The sequence below is a fragment of the Cydia amplana genome, chromosome 16, assembly GCF_948474715.1.
Source record: "Cydia amplana chromosome 16, ilCydAmpl1.1, whole genome shotgun sequence".
NCBI lineage: Eukaryota > Metazoa > Arthropoda > Insecta > Lepidoptera > Tortricidae > Cydia > Cydia amplana.
The window spans coordinates 2602758-2626328 of NC_086084.1; the positions used below are offsets into that span (position 1 = coordinate 2602758).

Here is a 23571-nt window from a genome sequence, read left to right on the forward strand (position 1 = left end):
GTCACATTTTTGGCGTAAAATGCTTAAACTTGGCAACAATTTAGTATGGATTTTTTTTCATTTCCATTTTCAACGGGTTATTCCCACTAGTTACCACCAAGTTGTTACCAGTGGTAACTACTGGGAATTTTTTTCCCATCTTTTACCACTGGTAACTACTGGGAATTTTTATTCCCAGTAGTTACCACCAAAGTTTTGTTAGAGTTAAATACTAATAAAAACAGTATAGGTAAATAGTATAGTATAAATATATAGTGATTTTGAATTACCTAATAAAATCACTTGAAAAATAATCTAAATGGATTATTCAATTTATCCTTACATATATTATAGTTTTTGTACTAGTACCGGTTAAACTGTTTCAATATTTTTGGTCACTTTTAAGGCAGTTTACTAAAACACTAATCGACTTATAATTATTTATTAAAAATCATTCTATATTTATACAATACTATTTATACTGTTTTTATTAGTATTTAACTCTAACAAAATTTTGGTGGTAACTACAGGGAATAAAAATTCCCAGTAGTTACCACTAAACCGAGTTGTGGTAACTACTGGGAATAATTTTTCCCAGTAGTTACCAGTGGTAAAAGGTGGGAAAAAAATTCCCAGTAGTTACCACTGGTAACAACTTGGTGGTAACTAGTGGGAATAACCCTTTTCAACTATTTATGTCGCACTATAAACCCTACAACAGGCAGTGTTCAACATGTTGCTGTAACAAAACGAGCGTCTTGAAAGGCTGGTCGCACACCGGGCAGTCGAAACGCAGCGGCGGCGGAGTCACTTGTTTAGGCTCCTCTGGTGCTGGTGGCTCGTTGGATAACTTCTTTTTTTTCCGGACCTTCGTGGTAATATGCTATCAGTTTACTTAGTGACAATAGTTGTATTTTTAGTATACATAAATAATGTAAAAATAAAGTAATCCTTAACAATACAATACACAGTCAAATTAAAATAGTTAATTCTATTTTTAACAGAAACTTAAACCATTGTAATCACGATCCTGTATAATGCAGTATTTCAAGATTTTCAAAACCGAAAGGCTAACTATTAATATAAGAAAATAAGTATTACCGGCTCAAGCGGACAGAACTATTAATTATTTAATGACATGAAAAACTCGGGCACCCCAGTTTGACAGCCTTAACATATGACGCTATTCGATGCCATATATTTTGTGATAAATGGCACGTCAAATTTTGACAATCTCTTTTTCGCCTATTACTATAGTATGGCTCTTCTGAGGTGAACTTTTCGCTTCGAACCTTAATCTTTCAAACAAAGGCCATTGTCTCTATTATCGCAAAGCCGCTAGCTCGAGCGTTAGCACGTGCCAGTACAACATTCATATTGAAAAACAACCGGTATCGTCATAGTATTAACGTTCAAATTTAATGTCACTGATATACTAGATATTACGTTTTGGTAGTGTAGGACCATAGAACGCCCCGAAGCGATACGGCACTCATATTATTTTGATACTTAGTGTGGTGTTAAAAATGAAACGGCTTTGCGATAATAGAGACAATGGCCTTTGTTTGAAAGATTAAGGTTCGAAGCGAAAAGTTCACCTGAGAAGAGCCATACTATATTATTAAATTATACAACGGGACTTAATCGCGTATCTAAGTTTTAAGATTTACCTCCAACGTTAATAATGTGTAAAAATCGTGAAAGTTTAAGTCAGTGTTAGCCATACTATACTTGAACAGCCGCATCCAGCCCCCTCCAGACTATGTGCGTGAAGCAGCGAACGCGAGAGTGGAGTCGATTTCGCTGTCTGTGAAAATCGACTCCACACTCTCTTAACGTACGAAGCCGTACAGCGACATCTACGAGTACATTAACTATAACTGATAAGTATGAAGCACGAATTTGTCTTACACTTAGGTAAAGTCTGTATGTATGTGGCCCCATACATTCCATGACACTTCTCTTTCCGAACAGTCTCTATTCAAGAATCAATGAATTATTGCTCGTATCCAGTCTTACCATATTGCCGGTAGTGTTGCCCTGCGTAGAAATGGATGATGGTGAGCTGGGGGTCGCAGTTCGGATGACAGTGGTCGGTCGAGATCCGGTGGCGCGTGTATGAGGTCGGTTTTGAGGGCTCATGCTGTTGCTGGAAACGGCCGGGTTCTGTTGACCATGTAAATTGACTTTCATTAGCAATTGGATAAACCGAAATAGATATCATACAATAAACTAAAGAAAATGTGACCAAGGTGGCCGAGGCGGGCATCGAACCCGCGTCTTCAGCTTACGCGGCTAACGTCCTGACCACTAGACCGCCCGGCCACCAAATTAGGAGCAATTGCATCCTAAATTGGCCCAATTTATTGATAATTAAACCAATTTTGTTTTGCACATGCACATATTTTTACGAAACAAACTGCCATCTTTCAACTTCAGAGATAAATTATTGTGATTACTCCGGTTTCCTCGCGAGGTTTTCGTTCACCTACGAGCCACTTGTAAATATCAAAACATGTTCACTATTGGTTATATTAGCGCCCATTGTACCCACTTGGGCACATCTGGGTTATTTCGATTTTCTAATGTAAGTCCACCCAACAGCATTTAAAAAAAGGTGGGTTCCAAACAGTGGGCGTAGGTAGGCGCTAATGGGTTAGAAATTATACTACATTCTAACTTAGAATAACCCTTTGACCGCCAAAGACGGCTACAGCCGTCAGCTTCGCCAATGCAATAAGGACTTACGTGGGACTCCGTAAAGTTCAATTTCGCTTAAATAATCGTGATGCGCTGGCGTTCGGCGTAACCCCTATCCCTTACTTATTTCTTAACACTATAGTAGGTATATGAGGATATTCTAAATGAAAAACCGATTAATTTAAATAACGTTTAATTTGCCTTAAGATGATAATCATACATAAAATCCAAAGTCGTAAATATCACAAATGTTATTAAAAGAGTGGAGGTTTTGTTTGACTCAATGAGATAAATGCTATTCTATCAAAAAAGATTACATCACTGGATTATAAAGAACATGTTAAACATTAAATAAAAATTAGTGCGCAACATTTAAAGTTTTAGTATAAATATCACATTTTTAAACAATATGCTTGTAAAAAGCTTCGAAATAAATAATGAAAGGTTAGAAGTTGATAATACCAATTCTATTTAAATAAGTATCATTTTTAGACAAAAGTTTGCATTACACAAATTTATTATTATATTTACTTAAAGATTACTATAGTTAATCGGCATATCCCAGTCTCGACTATCGATAGTCTCGATGTCGACATTTTTTTTTTCATTGAATTAATGAAATAATTGAAATTTAGCACATTTATCCATCGCCATCTTTTGTACTGTGCATAGGTAAAGCTACCTTCGAATCCGTCATCCATATCAGCAGAAAATACGTTAATTTACCTTTTAGACAGGGCCTGGCAATAATGAAGTAATTACTAGGCCTTCTTTATTATTGATTTGGTTATTGGTAATATTTTCATGCATTTTTTCACTGTGTTATTTGTAATTCTGTCATTTGATGGTAAATAGTCTCTTAAGTATGAATCAAGGCGTCCAACCCACAGTAGCCCTGAGATTTAGTTGATTTTGCCACGCTATGATAATTTCGCTAACATCATGCTATGTTGTAGTAGTTTGCACACCATAACTTGGTAATGTTGCCATCCCTGTTGGTAATTTTGCAATCTTGTGGTAGTAGTATTTTGCCACGCTATGATAATTTCGCTAACATCTTGCTATGTTGTAGTTTGCACACCATAACTTGGTAATGTTGCCATCCCTGTTGTTAATTTTGCAATCTTGTGGTAGTAGTATTTTGCCACGCTATGATAATTTCGCTAACAAAAAACGGGCCCCATTACCAGTCGATAAAAATATATAACAAAATCCCTGATTCTATTAAAGACGTTGAAACTTATAATATATTTCGAAATAAACTCAAATCATGGTTAATTGCTAAATCATTTTATTCTTATCAAGAATTTATGGCATCTGACAATAGTGATACGACTGAGAATTAAATGAATTATTATTATAAATGAATTGACACTATTATTATTATTTTAATTGATAATGTATTGTAATGTCATCGGAAATATATTTGGATTATTCAGTGTAGAAATCAAAATTATGTTATGTTATGTTTTAAGGTAATTTTAAGTATTTAGTTTTTAAGATTATCATGCTATACCCTATTCAGGGTCCATGCTGTTACAATTTAAATGATTATAACACCTATATGTACCATGGATTGCAGTAAATAAATGAAATGAAATGAAAACATCTTGCTATGTAGTAGTTTGCACTTGGTAATGTTGCTATCCTTTTTGTTAATTTTGCAATCTTGTGGTAGTAGTATTTTGCCACGCTATGATAATTTCGCTAACATCTTGCTATGTAGTAGTTTGCACTTGGTAATGTTGCCATCCCTGTTGTTAATTTTGCAATCTTGTGGTAGTAGTATTTTGCCACGCTATGATAATTTCGCTAACATCTTGCTATGTAGTAGTTTGCACTTGGTAATGTTGCCATCCTTTTTGTTAATTTTGCAATCTTGTGGTAGTAGTATTTTGCCACGCTATGATAATTTCGCTAACATCTTGCTATGTAGTAGTTTGCACTTGGTAATGTTGCCATCCTTTTTGTTAATTTTGCAATCTTGTGGTAGTAGTATTTTGCCACGCTATGACAATTTCGCTAACATCTTGCTATGTAGTAGTTTGCACTTGGTAATGTTGCCATCCTTTTTTGTTAATTTTGCAATGCTGTGGTAGTAGTTACGCCATTCTGATACATTTGCTTGCTTGTTACTGCACGTCGCACGGATCCGGGTCGTCCACGCCCCGTCTCCGGCGGAACTAAAGAAAATACTTTAATAAGTCCTCGATGACGTAAATAGCGTATTCTCCTACTAGTCAAATAAGTTTCTTTTTTAGAACTGTCAAAACGATTTGCTAATATGGAATTTATATGAAACATTACACCGTGACGTCACTGTAAACTCATCTACTTTTATTTCTATCCGATTTATTATAAATAGAACTTTTGTTTAAAAATAACTGCTATCTATGTTTTTCTAATAATTATCTGGTGCTTTATTTCATGCATGGTGGAAATAATTTATTTTAAATACAGTCAAATACCCTATTAGCGTACGCAAGCAAGTGAGCGTGAAACGACAATGCTAAGCTAATGTCGTAACGATGTGCCGTGTGAAAATATTATATCGGAATTGGTCTACTCCATCTCTATCATTCTTATAAATATGATAGAGATAGATGTAGAAGACCTTTGATTTTCGCGAATACTTACTATTCCCTTTTGGTCGAAAATCAGTCATAGGCGCCTCTTTTGTTTCGGATAATTAACGAAACAGAAGCCTACGGCATCATCACATGCGCGTATTTCGGGCGTGGCGTGAGCGGGACGCGCCGCTTTTACATATATAACGCTCACGCCCCGCCCGGAAAACGTACCTGTGTGACCAAGTCTTAAACATTATCAACATCATTTTTAGGCCATTTACCTTCAAAAAGTAATATCATACATTTTGAAGTCGGTTAAAAAGAAAAGTCATTCATTCCAATGACAAATTGAGGATGGACTTTTTTTCTAACCTACGTCAAAATGACTGTCCGAAAGACGGCCATTGGGACGTATTAGGTGGAAAGCGTGACGATTTAACGCAATTAACATTAAATAGATTAATAAATAAAAACGAACGTACGAATACGCACTCCTTGTTAGCAGCGTGAAGTGGAAACAACATGCAACTTAAAAAAAAACTTTAACCTATAATAAATAAATAAATATTATAGGACATTCTTACACAGATTGACTAAGTCCCACAGTAAGCTCAAGAAGTCTTGTGTTGTGGGTACTCAGACAACGATATACATAATATACAAATACATAGAAAACACCCAAGACTCTGGTACAAATATATGTGCTCATCACACAAATAAATGCCCTTCCCGGCATTCGAACCCAGGACCGCGGCTGCACAGGCAGGGTCACTACCCACTAGGCCAGACATGTACGGATATGATGGTCGTTCTTGTCTACGTGACAGCGTGATAAAACGGTGTCCGTCACTTTCTTTCCCACGGTGTTAAACAGTGACAGTTATTTTATCACGTGGATAAAGATGGATAAAGCTATCCATAATAGGCTGGCAGTCGTCCAAACTCTTCGTCGTCGCGTATGACTTTTGAAATAGTAAAAGAGAGCGGCGACTTTTTTTTTAAATCATCGACTTTGTTATGGTTGTGTGAGATGACATCGATAGGATTAAAACCATCTGTCAATGTCAGGATGTGTATTTGTGTCAAGCCATAGAGAAATATAGTAAGACAAGAGTGCTCACTCCATACATCAGTTTTGGTACCAAAAAGACTATTATTTTCACAGTCGGCATCTAGCATCGAGTAGGTAGCGGAATTATCAGTACTGCTACTTGACAATAGATGTAGCACCAACCGAAAAGTCGTATGTTGTTGAGCATAAGAAAAATAAGTCTTTTTGGTACCAAAACTGATGTATGGAGTGAGCAATCTATGTATTTTTGAAGCGAAAACTTCTTTAGCGGCGCTGTGCACTTTTTGAGGTGGGGAAAAAAATGTTAAACTCGAGACAGCGTGAGACGATCACGTGACCATAAGACGTAAGATGTCATTGAGTTTTCACTTCGGTCGGCACTCCCGGAGTGCAACCCGTTGTTTTAAGCTTTGGATTCCTCCGAAAACGGTGCCGTAATATGACGGCCGCTATATAGCGTTGAATGACGTCACTAGAACGTTGTCTATGTAAACAAGATGGCGCGGTTTCCTAGACGGCGTTACGTTACGTTGACTGTCAACGTAACGTAAGATGACGGCCGTCATGACGGTGTCGATAGTTTCGTGAACGTTTTATTAGATAGCGGTGACGCCATTTTGAATAAATGACACGAGATTTGAATAAATGATTCCGTACTACGATTATTTTCCTCTTCTGATGATATTTCATTCTCCAAGTAAATTATAGATGATCAAGCAAATCTTGTCAGTAGGAAAAGGCGCGAAATTCAAATTTTCTATGGGACGTTATCCCATCGCGCCTACATTTTTCAAATTTGCCGCTTTGACCTTGATGGATGACGGTGTGTTATGACGCCGTGGTACTTTCCACATGTCGCCACCGTAAAGACGGCCGTCTTTTGCTGCCGCTATATGACGGCCGTCATATGACGGCACCGTTTTCGGAGGAATCCAAAGCTTTAGTGTAGATAGCGACATCTGACGTCAATAAAGATGTAACTAACCTGTTCTAGTTTCTGCATGAGCTCCTGGTTGCGGCGCTGGCTGGTGCGCAGATCCGTGAGGATGTGTTCCTTCTCCACGGCCATCATCTCACGCGCCGTGCGCTCTGCTTCGAAGTCACTCCTGTAGACACGATCATATTTAGATATAGGTTGACTAATCCAAATCAAAGACTAGTAAACTGAAATAGATGTCATATAATAAATAAAAAGTGGCCTAGCGGTAAGAGCGTGCGACTTGCAATCCGGAGGTCGCGGGTTCAAACCCCGGCTCGTACCAATGAGTTTTTCGGAACTTATGTACGAAATATCATTTCATATTTACCAGTGGCTTTTCGGTGAAGGAAAACATCGTGAGGAAACCGGACTAATCCCGATACGGGCCTAGTTTACCCTCTGGGTTGGAAGGTCAGATGGCAGTCGCTTTCGTAAAGACTAGTGCCCACGCCAATTCCTGGGATTAGTTGCCAAGCGGACCCCAGGCTACCATGAGCCGTGGCAAAATGCCGGGACAACGCGAGGATAATGATGATGATAATAAATAAAAAGTGACGAAGCCCTCTAGTGAACGGCCCGGATTCGAACCGGCGTCTTTAGCAATGCGGGCTAACGCCTTGAACCCCTTGGCCACCCCGCCACGGTGGAACCCGTCCCAATTTCTCGACTATATGCCATCTTACTAAGACTAGGCGTCTTTGACCAACTCTAAGGGCAAGCAATATGCGCTTGCACCTCCTATACGAATTCCTTACGGAATTACGATATAGCGAGAGAGACTGGTACTGCCATCTATACACAACTTTGAACACAAATCAAAATATTTCATAAAATAATTTGATTTGTTCCCAACTACTTTACTAGAAATGACAGCAAGAGAAAATCGTGCTTCAAATTCGACACCCGAAGTAGTCACCTTGGGGTTGTTCTTTTAGAAAAAGTATCCCTCTCGTGGACGTATAATACGTGGTGAGGATTTAGACTAACGAGGATTCATTTTACGGGGCTAGCTCTCAGTCTGTAAAGCTTTGGATTCCTCCGAAAACGGTGCCGTCATATGACGGCCGTCATATAGCGGCTGCCAAAGACGGCCGTCTTTACGGTGGCGACATGTGGAAAGTACCACGGCGTCATAACACACCGTCATCCACCAAGGTCAAAGCGGCAAATTTGAAAAATGTAGGCGCGATGGAATAACGTCCCATAGAAAATTTGAATTTCGCGCCTTTTCCTACTGGCAAGATTTGCTTGATCATCTATAATTTACTTGGAGGATGAAATATCATCAGAAGAGGAAAATAATCGTAGTACGGAATCATTTATTCAAATCTCGTGTCATTTATTCAAAATGGCGTCACCGCTATCTAATAAAACGTTCACGAAACTATCGACAAGGTCATGACGGCCGTCATCTTACGTTACGTTGACAATCAACGTAACGTAACGCCGTCTAGGAAACCGCGCCATCTTGTTTACATAGACAACGTTCTAGTGACGTCAGTCAACGCTATATAGCGGCCGTAATATGACGGCACCGTTTTCGGAGGAATCCAAAGCTTAAGCAATTAACACTCACACTTGCACCGTCAAGTTAGTCACTTAGGTACTTAGTCAATTTGTGTAAAAATAACCCATAATATTTATTTATTTATTGTATTTATATAGTATATAAATATGGCCGACAATTCGAGACAGCTCATTCCGTTGCCGGAAGCCAGACCGTTCACATCCCCAGCATCTCCCGATAATGCCTCATAGAGGCGTAACACGTGTCGAGTTTTGTAAGGTGGTATATTTTTTCGAAGGGTACGCTAGTAAGTATAACGGGTTAGGACTGATTGACTAGCATAAATTATTATTTCGCGGATTAGGATAGCAATGTACATAAGACTTTCTGTGATGGAAAACCAAATATTTTTGTTTTAATTAATGAACTATTTAGAGTATGAGATTATAAAAACTTACTTGTACAGTTCCAACTGCGCTTTCAGTACATCAACCTCTTCTTTTTGCTGTTGCAATGTATTCAGCTCTAGGGTAAGAGCCGATACCTCCTGCCCTCTAGCGAGCAGCGCTGTGGTCAGCGCCTCTACATTAGGACCGTTTGAAGGTTTCTGTAAGAAGAATAAATAAATACTATAGGGACCGTGTACGTTGGAGGATCTGCCATCTTGCGGCCTAAATCGGAAACAGAAACTTGACAAACTTCACGCCAAATCAGGCGCTGCCTCCTACAGTTCACGCGCGGTATGTTGGGGGTCTGCCATCTTGTGGCCTAAAGTGGAAAATTAAAATTGGCATTAATTGAATGAGCATATTATTATATGCTTTGTTACATATTTGCTGTGACTTATTTTTCAAGTGTTTTTCAATAAAAAAAAACACGTCTTGATTTAGTAAACCTCACCATTTTTCTAATGCTAAAAAACGACGTTTAAATCTTTTTAACCCGAAAGGTCAAGCCAGCTTTCGAGAAGCTGGGCGTTCAGCCAGAAGACTTGCTGACCGGATTAAGCCCGTAGACCATATTTGGGTATATTTCAAGTAACGGAACACGGTGTTGTTCATACGGCGTTCATAATATTTACACACCTAGTTAAGTCTACCCCCCAAGTACAGATATCACAAGTTTGGACATAAGGAGAATTTAACCAACGTAAATGTGTTGTCTACATTCAAAATGTAGTAAAAAATACATTTCTGCACCACAGTGCGGATTGACAGAATTTTAAATTACGTTTACTTACATTTTGCATTGTGACCGATTTCTTCAGCAACTCGTTGTAGTCTTTGAAGATGCCTTCAAATATTGTCAGAGTGCTACGTACTTGGCCACTGAAATTATCACAATTGATATATCGTCAGGTGACAACCAAAACTCACTAATTACTAAAAAATCAACCTTATTCCGGTGTTAATATGGTTCACTATAGCTATTAACTTGTGGTAGTAAATGTCACCTGACGATATGAGTAATTGTCCATACATTTAGCAGTGTATCGAATATTGCAAGCAAATTCTCGAGCCGTGTAAATGGGGCTTTAGAGATAGACACGAGATAGTTTATTTTTACAGTTTACACATATATAAATAAGAAGCGCTGGTGGCCTAGCCGTAAGAGCGTGCGACTTTCAATCCGGAGGTCGCGGGTTCAAACCCCGGCTCGTACCAATGAGTTTTTCGGAACTTATGTACGAAATATCATTGATATTTACCAGTCGCTTTTCGGTGAAGGAAAACATCGTGAGGAAACCGGACTAATCCCAATAAAGCCTAGTTTCCTCTGGGTTGGAAGGTCAGATGGCAGTCGCTTTCGTAAAAACTAGAGCCTAAGTCAATTCTTGGGATTAGTTGTCAAGCGGACCCCAGGCTCACATGAGTCGTGGCAAAATGCCGGGACAACGCGAGGAATATGGTGCGGAACCCTCCGTGCGCGGGTCCGACTCGCACTTGGCCGGTTTTTTTAAAGAGGTTTTTTGCCTGTTTCTGGATATGTGTAATAGATAGTTTATATACTTATACTGACATGTTGTTGAGCGCGTTGCTATACTGCTTGTCCAACTGTTGCCTGACTTCACCCAACCCGGCGCGGACCTGGTCGGCGCTCGCTCGCTCAAGCTTCAAATCGTGGAGGCTCGCTACAACGCCTATCGTTTGTACTAGGCTGTCCGATGCACTGGAAAAGGGAAATGTATTCAGTTTAAAAAATGTCTTTTTGCCGAATGCTACGTAAAATATAGCGCTCCCATAAAATAATGTCCCAAATAATGTATTATAACTAGAGATGCCACGAATATTCGGCAACTATTCGGTATTCTGCCCTTTCGGCCACTTTGCCGAATATTTGGTATTCGGCTGAATGTTGCCTACTATTCGGCCGAATACCGAATATCTGTTGCACCTACTTAAAAAGAAAAATTGCACAATAAAAATAACCAAAAACGGTATGTAGGTATAATGTGTTCTTTGAAAGTTACGTATACGAAGACCCTTTTTTGAGCATTTGTTGATTAAAAAACATTTTATTTTTATCGTGAGTCTGTTTTGTTTGATGTCATTAATGCTGTTCAAAAAAAATATATCTTAGCTAACGTCATCTAACTTTGAGCTTTGTTAGCGATTAGTTTTCATAATATGTAATTGTGACTCAAAACGTTTGCATGTCATGCCGAATATTCGGTATTCGGCCGAGAGAGGGGCCATCTCTAATTATAACATTTCAATGGGGTTGGCAACTGTCAAAGCTTTGCACAGATGTCGCCATCATAGCTTGCCCCTTTTTCTATCAGATTTGGCTTAAAAGGCTGGCATCCAAGGCATTAAAAAAACAAAAAAATTGACATAATTCTAGGGATTGACAGGGCAAGCTATGATGGCGCCATCTGCTAAATACTTCGACCGGCCAACCCCATTCGCCTTTGTAAAGCTTTGGATTCCTCCGAAAACGGTGCCGTCATATTACGGCCGCTATATAGCGTTCACTGACGTCACTAGAACGTTGTCTATGTAAACAAGATGGCGCGGTTTCCTAGTAAGATGACGGCCGTCATGACCTTGTCGATAGTTTCGTGAACGTTTTATTAGATAGCGGTGACGCCATTTTGAATAAATGACACGAGATTTGAATAAATGATTCCGTACTACGATTATTTTCCTCTTCTTATGATATTTCATCCTCCAAGTAAATTATAGATGATCAAGCAAATCTTGTCAGTAGGAAAAGGCGCGAAATTCAAATTTTCTATGGGACGTTATCCCATCGCGCCTACATTTTTCAAATTTGCCGCTTTGACCTTGGTGGATGACGGTGTGTTATGACGCCGTGGTACTTTCCACATGTCGCCACCGTAAAGACGGCCGTCTTTTGCTGCCGCTATATGACGGCCGTCATATGACGGCGCCGTTTTCGGAGGAATCCAAAGCTTAACCCCTAAAGCATATTATCTGTCTGTGTGTCTGTCTGTGGCACTGTAACTCTCAAACTTCGGACGTGTTATTTTTTAACACATTCATTGCCACCCAGCCAAACAAGACATCCGCGTCAGGCCACAAAAATTTCGTCATATAAAGCTGTAGTACCACGATCCCGACTATCGGGTCGTCCGGCCTGGGAACGAAATCATAAAATACCCGATAGTCGGGGTTTCGGCACTGAATGTGTTTTATTAGAAAGCAGGTTTTCTACCGGAAGTTCTTATACAAATATACATGTTTTGTCAAATACTCACCCATGAACTAAGCCGTTTAGCAGCTCGGCTAAATGCTTCAGTGTCCTGTCATACAGTTTGACATTGGCGAGGTAGCTACTGAACTCGCCGGGGCTCTCAGAGTCCGGACTGATGGACAGACGGACTGGCTGGAACAGCTGAGGAAGAGAGATGGCATTAGACTAATAAATAGAGAAGACAAATCTGTATTAAGGGTGGATCAACCTATTTCTTGTTGTTATTCTGTCCGGTCAGCCAGGAGACAATAGTAACCTGGGGGTAATTACCCCCGTGGGGGTAAAACTGGTATTTTACGGGGGTGATAAGCTAACCTAATTTAACAATACAACAAACGTACCTACACGTTTTATTTTTTATTACCATTGGGAGGAGGGGTAAAATCAGGTTCCCTAAAGTGTCATTCAATAGAACTTGCTAACTATGTAAACAAACCGCCATACTAAAATTAACACTGAATGTCAAATTACTAGTAACTTTTGTTTACATAGTTAGCAAGTTCTATTGAATGACACTTTAGTTAGTCATAGAATGACCGGACTGAAAAGGTTAGGAACCACTGCAATAGTAGCATAGTTTGTTAGAAGACACTGTACACCACCTTCTTATGACACGCTTGGTAGACGACCCTCAATGGAAAAGGTTTATAAGTATCACAAAAAAGCTTGTTTGGTGAATTTAAATGCCTAAATATCAGGTTTTACAGAGTGACCCAGGAGAACGTAACCATGGCAACGAGTGACAAGAAAAAGTCGATTCACCCAACAAATTTTATATTAAAGGAAAAAAAAAAATTTCTGGTGGGGTTCATCCAGTTATTACGTCAAAGCAACAGGAGGAGGAGGGGCCATGCCAAGTGTGACAGTACGTATTAAATACCTATCTCTTTCCTGTGACAAGGGGGGCGGGGGGATCAAAAAATTCGAAATTTCGTGTGATGACCACTAGGCTTCATAGCTCAGTTGGTTAAGAGCGATGCACGGATAGCAGAGGCCGCGGGTTCAAGTCCTGGCGGAAGCGTATTTTTTTCCATTTTACCTTCAATATAAAAATCAAGGAGGCTAATTAAAACATAATGAGATGTGCTTACCGTGATCTGTGCATCCTTAAGCCTGTTGTGGAGATCTTGTATTTGGTCCTTGTATATTTTCACTATCTCGGCCATTCCGGATTTGTGTTTCGAAAATTCCATCTGAAATTTAAAATTTATATAGTGTAACATATAAAAATTCATTGGTAAGGTATTCCATCTGTCCAATATCTTGGTCCAATGTGTATTTGCGTCTCACATTTTGCTTAATTAGAGAGTGAGACGCAATGCACATTGGACAAAGAAATTGGACAGTTCGCATACCACCGTACGGCAGGCATGAATATGTAACAAACCAAACTTAGACATGAGAGTAATAAAATTATAATGTATAAACTTATTATGTGTGACAAAAGACATTGCTATCAGAAAGTTTCGTGTCCGTAAAGTACAAAAGTCATTCGTTGGGCAATGCATTCATTTTTATAACAAGTTACCTGAGGATGCTTTAAGATTACCCTTTCCAGCTCTTAAGAATTACTTAAAAAAGTCATTGATGTTGAAGGCTTATTACAGAGTCGAGGACTACTTGACAGACAAACATGCATGGTCCAAACCAGAAACTAATAAAAACTAGTAGCAATTAAAAACACTGTATTATGTATAGAGTTATAGGTGACACAGCTCAGTTAAGAAAGCACATCAAATATTTTATGTTGGTACTTAATTCATAAGAATCAATCAGATTTATATATGTTTTCCCATTTATTTTAATAACTTTATTTTCTTTTCCTTTTGTATGAATTTGATATGTTTTCTGAAAGAGCTACGTATTTGTATGATACCATGTACATATGTATATATTTTTAAATCTAATTTCTATTACACCTTATGTGTATAATTGCATGAATTCTATAGTAATTTAAATTGTATTTCTTTTTCCTTATTTTCTCGTAATGCATGTTAATTATAAGATGTAATTTTTTTGAAAAGATGTGTCCCGCCGAGTTTGTTGCCGGTCCCATATTGGGATACCCTCCTCCAATTGAGGGGGGATTTAAATCTTCTCGGGGCAGAGGTGTAGGGTTGGAGCCGGTCTACCTAGCTTTATTTGACGTTCATAAGCGCATTGTAATTATGCCTACTTGAATAAACTATCTTTTACCTTTATCTTATCATAGCCCGTTTCTACACTTGTAAGTTTTACTTACGTAAGTAGGGACGAAGCTATTTGTTAGAATGAGATAACGATATTCATCTCTCATTCTCTAGTATAGCTGTGTCCTATTTACGTAAGTAAAACTTACAAGTGTAGAAACGGTCTTAACATACCCCTTTATTCATAAACGTCTGATAAGTTCATCAGCTGATGATCGTCACTTGTTCCTCTCTTTGGAATAACGACAGATAGGGACAAACGACGATCATCAACTGATTAAGTTAGCAACCGTTTACGAATAACGAAAAATTATAGTAAAGTGATTTTGAGCACCTAGTAAACTAGATGGCGTTGCTTGGATGTTGCTCAATCCAGTAACATTATTACCTTAACGTTCTCCAGTTCGAGGACCTTCAACTGGGAAGCTTTGTATTCGCTCTGGAGGGCAGACAACTTGGTTTCCAACTGCAGAATCAAAGAGTCGCGCCTTTTGATCTCCTCAGAAGACTGGCTCGTCTGAAAGTTTTTATCACTAAAGTCTATTTTTTTATTCCGTAGACTATAATGACATTTCAGAGTATGAACATCATGTGTCATTTCATACTATGAAATGTCATTTTAGTCTACCGAATAAAAAAATAGACTTTACATAGTATAAAACAAAGTCGCTTCCCGCTGTCTGTTCCTATGTATGCTTAGATCTTTAAAACTACGCAACGGATTTTGATGCGGTATTTTTTAATAGATAGAGTGATTCAAGAGGAAGGTTTATGTATAATTTGTTACCCCGTGCGAAACCGGGGCGGGTCGCTAGTAAATTATAAATTTAAATAGATAATTTCATACACTAAAGAAAAAGTGACCAAATCCACCGGTGGACGAGGCGGGAATCGAACCCGAGTCTTCAGCTTAAGCGGCTAACGTCCTGACCATTAGACCACCCGGCCACTGTGGTACCCGTCCCAAATTCCCTGGTGTATATATTTACGGAATGACAAAGGCTGTGTGTATGTGTTACCGTGGAGGTGCAATTTAAAATAGACTTTATCCTCAAGGCCATAAGGTTTGAAGACTCAAACCTTATGGCCGTGAGGATAAACAAAATGTGCAGACGCACTTAACAAAATGTGGTCGTAGTGGCTGTCTTTACCGAAAAAGTGCAACTTAAAATAGGTTTTATCCCATTGTATTAAGGTTTAAACCTTTCACCTGCAATTGCAATGTTGCTGGAAGACTAGGAGTGTAGGCAGCCTTAAAGGTCTTGTATGGTACACATGTGTTCTTTCCCAGATAGATGTAATTGATAATAAGACTTATCCCATAGCCCTAAAGTATAAATTTGCACTTACAATGCAGTATTTTCTGGGGCGTAGCCAAGATGCCAATTGTTGATAGGAAACGCCAATCGAATCAACGTTTGTCGATGTACAATTATTATCATCTTGGCTACCCTCTGTCTAATCGGTTCACTTTAACATGTGTACGCAGTCACTCCACTGAAACGTCTGAACTGAAAATAGACCCAGTGTCTTTGTAATAATGTTTAAATTTGCACTCACAATGCTGCTGGAAGACTGCAGTCGGCCCTGGAGGTCTTGTATGGTGCACTTTAACATGTGCATCTCTGCTGCATAGTCACTGTCTTTGCCGGAAAGTTGCAACTGAAAATATAAGTTTACAGTTCAGATTAAAAAATTGTTAATAATTGTCCAAAATTGCTTACAGTTGTTATATTTTTTGATTTATTTTTCTCACTGCACTGACATTCGAGAATATGTATCTGTTTTGCCCTATCGTTGACTGGTAGAGAATACCTTATGGCATTAAGTTTTCCATTTGTACTTATTTTTACTATGCAATAAAGTTTAAATCACTACATAGTATAAAAGAAAGTCGCTTCCCGCTGTCTGTCCCTATGTATGATTAGATCTTTAAAACTACGCAACGGATTTAGATGCGTTTTTTTTTTAAAGATACGAGTAGAGTGATTCAAGAGGAAGGTTTATCTATAATTTGTTAACCCGCGCTAAGCCGGGGCGGGTCGCTAAATTTTTTGTCCTGATTTGTAGTCGTGCGTCGGGGCCTGTATAGATATTTAAAGTATTTTTTCTACTCCCGTACTTTTATTTGTCATTTAAAGGGTAGTGCACACACCTTTAAAACCCTACTTTATAGTTGTCAAGACAAGTCTTTAGTCTATTCCCCAAAAAAGAATTTGTGCATACATCTTTTTGGCGATTTTACGATACTTCGTGTAATGACCACTTAAAAAATATTGAATGAAATACAGTGTTGTCAACCTTATTTTAAATGTCATCTCTGACAAATAAGTGAACCATAGACATGTTTTTATTTCATTCATTCATTCATTCTTTTCCCGCCAGTACCCTCCATTTTTGTTACTTCTTGAATTAAAAATATTTGTTAAATTTACAATTTTATCTCAAAGTAAGTGCTTGGTCGTAGAAAAAGTATTGTATGCAACGTTGTTTAACTGAGTCAAAAAATACTCGTGGCGTCTTTATTAACAATTTTCGGCTTCGCCTCAAATTGTTACCCACGCCACTCGCCTTTTTTGACCCCTCTTAAACAACGGTTGCATAAAATACTATAAACGGAGGTGTTTACATATAGGGTGGTACGATTACTGTCGTTACGGTATACAGGAAACGCGGCCTTACTACAGTATAAGTGGTGGTGTAATAATTATTAATTTCCCATAGAACGACCGTTCCTAGCGCCGTACAAATTTTAAAGTTAACCAATATGTTAAATTTGAATGGTCAAATGACTAAAGTGAGTAAAATATGAAGTTACCTCGACATCTTTAAGTTTTTCCTTAAGGTCGTCTCGTTCTTTGGACGTGGCGTCCACAATATGTTCCAGAGATTCTTTCTGCCAGGTAAGTTTCTCGTTGTCAACTATTACCTGTAAGAGATCGATTTGTAAAACAAAATGTATATCATCATTTTGAGTATAGTTCGGTATAATTTCGTTATAAATGAATAAATATTATAACATAACTTTACATATATCAACCTAAATCAATTTTTTAACAAGTAGATACGTCTGCGAGCGATATTCCAAATTTTATATTAAAGGAAAAAAAATTAAAAACTTAACTGTTCCCATTTTTTCGGAAGCGTAACTTTTTCCATTTTTTCCTTTAATATAAAATTTGATATATCAACCTAGTTCCACGTTAAGCTCAATAAGGCTTGTGTTGTGGGTACTAGACGACAATATATATAATATATAACATACACACACACATTAAGACATTAAGGATTGCAATAAGTTCAAATTTGTGCCGCAATATAGGTTTTTACTCAAATTTCGCCGTGGACGAAAACTAGAGCTGGACGAAAACTAGCGCATTGACCCTATACCTGACGTCGTTGTTTCTCGACCAGCTCCAACTGCGCTGTCAGCTTATTAATGGTGTCGTCATCGGGGCACGTCACGAACTCGACGGCGGACGGGGGGCCCGATTTCACTTTGTCTTCCTCTCCGGTCTCAGTGTTCACTTTCGTCTCTTTCAGCTGAGCTATCTCTTGCTTCAGTTTCTTGTTTTCTTGGCGTAGCTGTTGAGAAATATTAAGTTGTATAGCAAAATCATAAACCATATTATTCAAGTCTATAATATACCTTACCTCAGCATAAATAAATAAAACCGGCCAAATGCGAGTCGGAATCGCGTTCGCGTTCCGTATAGGTTTTCCTGTCATCTATGGGTATAGAACTATTTTGTCCATTTTTTCAAAATGTTAGATCCTTTTGAAATAAGCGAAAAACCAACTAACCTTTACCACTAGCTCCCTCGTCTCATCAAACTTCTCCTTATGCAGAGAATGCGTCATCATCATGTCCCCCTGACACGACGCGATCAGACAGAACTGCTCTTTCATGGACCCACTGTTCAACAGTCTAAACGTGACCTTATTTTATGGTCTTCAGCAGTTCCACTTTACCAAATAGTACTTTCCGAGGGCCTATGATATTTGAAGAGATCTATAAATTTATTTACAGACCATGGGATCCTGACGTACTAACCTAACATAGCTAACGCATTCATTGCCCAAGTTACGCGCTACGACCGTAGCCGATTTATTTTTCCTCACTAAAAAGCGCTCACAAAACAGATAACCCCTCAAGTGAGTCGCAAGCCGTAAACGAAATCAGTCCAGCCGTCTTCCAGAAAACGGGTAACATTCATAAAAACTATGTAACAGACACTGCGCCTTGCTCGGTTAGAGAGACCCCACAATAGCGTCTTTTGTCGGCTTCTATTCAGCATTATGGCAACGTTGCGTCGAGCAGCAGCCATAGAGTTGCGTAGACGCCGACGCTCGGGAGACGCTAGTGTGGGGTGGCCCTTAAGGCACATAATAAGTATTAGTAATATCATACAGAACGGCCACGCACCGCCCCGCCCCGTCTCGCATTACCTCGCCCCGCGACATGAATCTGGCGGACTTCTGGCGTACTCTCAGTGAAGCGACTCACCCACACATACACAATGACGCGTGTACAGACGTGCCGTGCACACATATAAACGCAAATGATTTTTGATGTATGGCGTGTCCGCCCTGTGAAGAATAAGTTAGCTAACAAACCAACCAACCTTTTCCACCAGTTCCCTAGTCTCATCAAACTTCTCCTTATGCAGCGAATGAGTCTTCATCATGTCCTCCTGACACGATGCTATCAGACAGAACTGCTCTTTCATAGAATCATTATTCTGCTTCAATGTCTCTTTGAGAAGCACATTCTCGTCGAGAATCTCTCCGAAGCGCTTCTGGAGTTCTTCGGTGCTCTTGTCTTCGGAGATTATGGTGCTGGCCACCATTAGGGACGCTGGTGATGGCTGGAATTAATTGAATGATGAATTCTATAGTAATTTAAATTGCATTTCTTTTTCCTTATTTTCTCGTAATGCATGTTAATTATAAGATGTAATTTTTTTTTTAAAAGAGGTGTCACGCCGAGTTAGTTGCCGGTCCCATATTGGGATACCTCCTCCAATTGAGGGGGGATTTAAATCTTCTCGGGGCAGAGGTGTAGGGTTGGAGCCAGTCTACCTAGCTTTATTTGACGTTCATAAGCGCATTGTAATTATGCCTACTTGAATAAACTATCTTTTATCTAATCTTATTAATACAGAATTGCGTAGGTGATAAAATTTTGCTAATTAGCCTACAAAGTTTAAGACAATATAATATAATTGATCCAGTAGTTTCGGAGAAAATAGGCTGTGACAGACGAGTGATCCTATAAATAAGGGTTCCGTTTTTTCCATTTGAGGTACGGAACCCTAATATATTTTTTTGGCTACTTTGGCTGTCACTATCTATTTGTCTTTAATTTTATATCAAACATTGCAACCGTTAGAATCGTTAGATCAATTAAATAAATGATGTTATAGTCAGATATTCGTTATAGATACATACTTATAGCTATTTTCAACCTTAAAGATCATAATAAATAAATAAATAATAAAAATATTTATTTATCAGCTCACAAAGGATTTGTAACAATTTCGCAGTAAGATAACTAAAATTAAAATAAGAGATGCTGTTGTGATCCTTTGTGAGAGACTGTAGTCTCAACTAGGTATAAACCTAGGTATTATATAATACAGTTCAGCAGGCTCTCACCCCGGAGATAACATTAAGTATACCTATATTATTATATAGGTTATGGTACTAAGTCTACAAGTGTACAACAGAACTGATAATAAAACTAAAAATATCGGAAAAATACATAGTATGTATAACAAAGAGTTAACACTATTTACGACCACAATGTCTGTTAGTGTTAAATACACAAGAGTTGAAAGTGTGATTAATTTGTAAATGTGTGTAGTGAAGTTGCTCGAATGATATTTTAATAATGAGAGGCTAGGCAATCCACAATCTCGTTATAAGTTAGCGTTTGTAGCCAATCAGTGACTTTATGCTTACATTCTCTTAGTGTGAGAGCATATATATGGGTAAGGTCGTTAACCTTATTGTACAATTTAGAACTAAGATAATCAACATGACGTCCAGAAACTGCCAAGCGAAATTTCTGTATACCACAGACACGAACACATCATAATATGAGTTCTGTGATTTATACTTCATGCGTGACATATCGTGATCGATAATCAGTGTTGGCCGAACGTTAATGCCCATTACCATTAAAAATTAACCATTGAAAAGGTTAATTAGCATTAACCATTGAAGGAAAATAAATTATCAATTGCATTGGACATCATATTGCATTAATATTAATTTATTTCGAACCATTAAAAATTAAAAAGAATTAATGGTTAATGCTTTACAAACCATTAAAAATTAAATCAATTTTTAATGACAATTAAAAATATGATTGATAATTATCAATTGACAAAAATATATCGTAATTTTATAAAAGCGCCCGTAATTTTTGTCTAGCTAGTGGAACTCAGGTTTGGTGCAGCATAGACACACGCCGTTTTGGTCATCCGACCCGTCTTGATAAGCACCTGGGAGAGCAGTACCCAAGATAGAGCTGATGCAGAACCCTGGCTGTACCTAGTGGAACTCAGGTTTGGTAGAACATAGACACACGCCGTTTTGGTCATCCGACTCGTCTTGATGAGCACTTGGGAGACCAGTACCCAAGATAGAGCTGATGCTGAACCCTGGCAGTACCTAATGGAACTCAGGTTTGGTGTAACATAGACAAACGCCGTTTTGGTCATCCGACTCGTCTTGATGAGCAAAGCAGCGTGTTCCTATGCTGCACCAAACCTGAGTTCCATTAGGTACTGCCAGGGTTCAGCATCAGCTCTATTTTGGGTACTGCTCTCCTAAGTGCTCATCAAGACGAGTCAGACTTTGAGTATATAGCCTATGGAGATGTGATACACGGGCGACCCCCTCCGGCAAAGTACATTGGTCAACTGTTCAAACACGTTATATAAAACTACTTGAAGTCGCTTCACCGCCATTCTGCATCGTTCCGTGTCGCAAGACGTTTCTCTTAAAAAATAGTGATTTGTGCAGTATTATCATGTAAAAGGCGATCTGATAGCTCAAATTCGCAACAAGATCGCGTTTCCTATCATAAATAAGTATTTATACTAACTATTAAATGTATATTGAAGTACAATCTCCATTTAAAGAAAAAACCGTTGCGATACATAAACGACAGAAAAATGTAAACATGAATACAGTGGTACGGGGACGAATCGGTCTTAAGGGTTGTGACAAAGTCAAAAAAGCGACTCTACATTTGAATGATTGAATGAATCATTCATTCATTCAATCACGGCGGTTTGTTTAATATAGCTGATCAAGCAAATAATGTCAGTAAAAAAAGGCGCGAAATTCAAATTTTCTATGGGACGATATCTTTACATAGGTATCAGCCCGGAAAACCCGCGGGCGACAGTTCATTCCACAGTTTAGCTGTGCGTGCTGGCTAAGACACAAAGACACATAAATACAGACAGCCATACATATAAACAATCATTTTATTGACTACCTAATATCTTCAATGTACAGAATTTTCACTTTTACAATTTCATAATAAATAGGTAGTATAAGACAATTCAGTTCATTCATCAAACTGATTTGACTCATTCTTCAGATGTGACCCATCACTATCATGTTCGTATGTATGCTGCATAGTTATGTGAAAACTCTGTCTGTGTGCGTGTAATTTTTGATGTGTTGAATTTTTTTGTAGTGTGCGTTTGTCGCAACAGCAAAATCTGTGTCTGTTGAGTTAGTTATCTTTTGGTGGTGTGCTGTAGGTGTTTACCTCGCCCCCCGCTTAAAGTGGTGAAAAAATTTGTTCGAAGAGTTTACGTTATCACATCTCCTTAGGCTATATACTCAAAGGAGTCAGATGACCAAAACAGCGTTTGTATATGTTTTTTTTTTTTTTTAATCTAATTTTTATTGAGGCTTTGAACACTCTAGGTGAACATGTCAGCCTCATGGGTGCTTACATAGTTCCCTACTCAAGGGAGAGATCAATAAAGTGGTATACACTGATTGCTTTGTCAGATAAATGCTCTGCCAACCAACAATTGATCTGTCCATTGTGCATGGAGCCCAAACTACCAAAAAATCTTTTTCTCAAGTCCGTGTTGTATAACGATTTCCAGCTTGCTGAGAATTCATTCCTCAAATGCTGTTTTAGGTAGGAAACACAAATAAACCGTATACTCAGGTATAAATCTATTTGTATTATCTCATATTTTAGTTTTTTTTTTTTCACTTGCGGAAGCGCCACCCTGGGTAGCATGAACGCCCCCCCCAATCGCTTCCGCGGCCCCGACCGCCCCAGTGAAACTCTTCAGCGCCCACTGGGGGGCGGTATTGCCCACTTTGGGAAACTATGATTTAGATTGACAATCAATGTAATTAAACGTCTCAAAATTCAATTCTAATTAACTTTAATTCAATTGATGCGTAATGCAATTGATTAATTGCGGAATTAATGGTTAATGGAAATGATTAATTCTTAATTAGAATTACACATTACGGTCAACACTGTCGATAATCTTATCTTATCTGTAGACACATGACGGACGCGGTTATCGCATGATAAAGGAAACGTCACTTATGACCACCGCTAGACAGACTTATCCTGTCATTATCACGTCGGTAATTACCCCCATCAAACAGCTGGTTTTTAAAATATCTAATAGTATACTTGTAAAATAACTGTTCATGTTGAATGTGTGTGTGGTAATTAATATTTAATGTCAATGTAAATGACCACTTAACAAAACTTGTTGACAAATATGTTTTCTGGATGACTTGAGGTAGTTATGAGCTAAACAGATTTGAGTTAACATTAACAGTCATAGTTGTGGTTA

The 23571-nt window shown here is 38.5% G+C and overlaps 1 protein-coding gene across 4 annotated transcripts in view; it reads right to left on the reverse strand.

Annotated features, from left to right (window-relative positions):
• The window catches only part of LOC134655381 (optineurin), a 34615-nt gene that overhangs the window by 2433 nt on the left and 8611 nt on the right, over positions 1-23571 (reverse strand). Inside the window, exons 3-15 of one of the 4 annotated variants that reach the window (XM_063510835.1) lie at positions 19339-19581; positions 18104-18298; positions 17532-17642; positions 16274-16375; positions 15102-15230; positions 13616-13717; positions 12529-12665; positions 10827-10976; positions 10048-10135; positions 9266-9414; positions 7307-7427; positions 1999-2145; positions 679-847 (exon numbers count right to left, since the gene is read on the reverse strand). In XM_063510835.1, the coding sequence (XP_063366905.1) occupies positions 692-847; positions 1999-2145; positions 7307-7427; positions 9266-9414; positions 10048-10135; positions 10827-10976; positions 12529-12665; positions 13616-13717; positions 15102-15230; positions 16274-16375; positions 17532-17642; positions 18104-18298; positions 19339-19581 (1830 nt within the window). In that variant the 3' untranslated portion in view covers positions 679-691. Of the gene's footprint in view, positions 1-678; positions 848-1998; positions 2146-4796; positions 4863-7306; positions 7428-9265; positions 9415-10047; positions 10136-10826; positions 10977-12528; positions 12666-13615; positions 13718-15101; positions 15231-16273; positions 16376-17531; positions 17643-18103; positions 18299-18517; positions 18632-19338; positions 19582-23571 lie in introns of those variants that run through there. The other 3 variants (XM_063510839.1, XM_063510836.1, XM_063510838.1) reach the window with 3 other exon arrangements.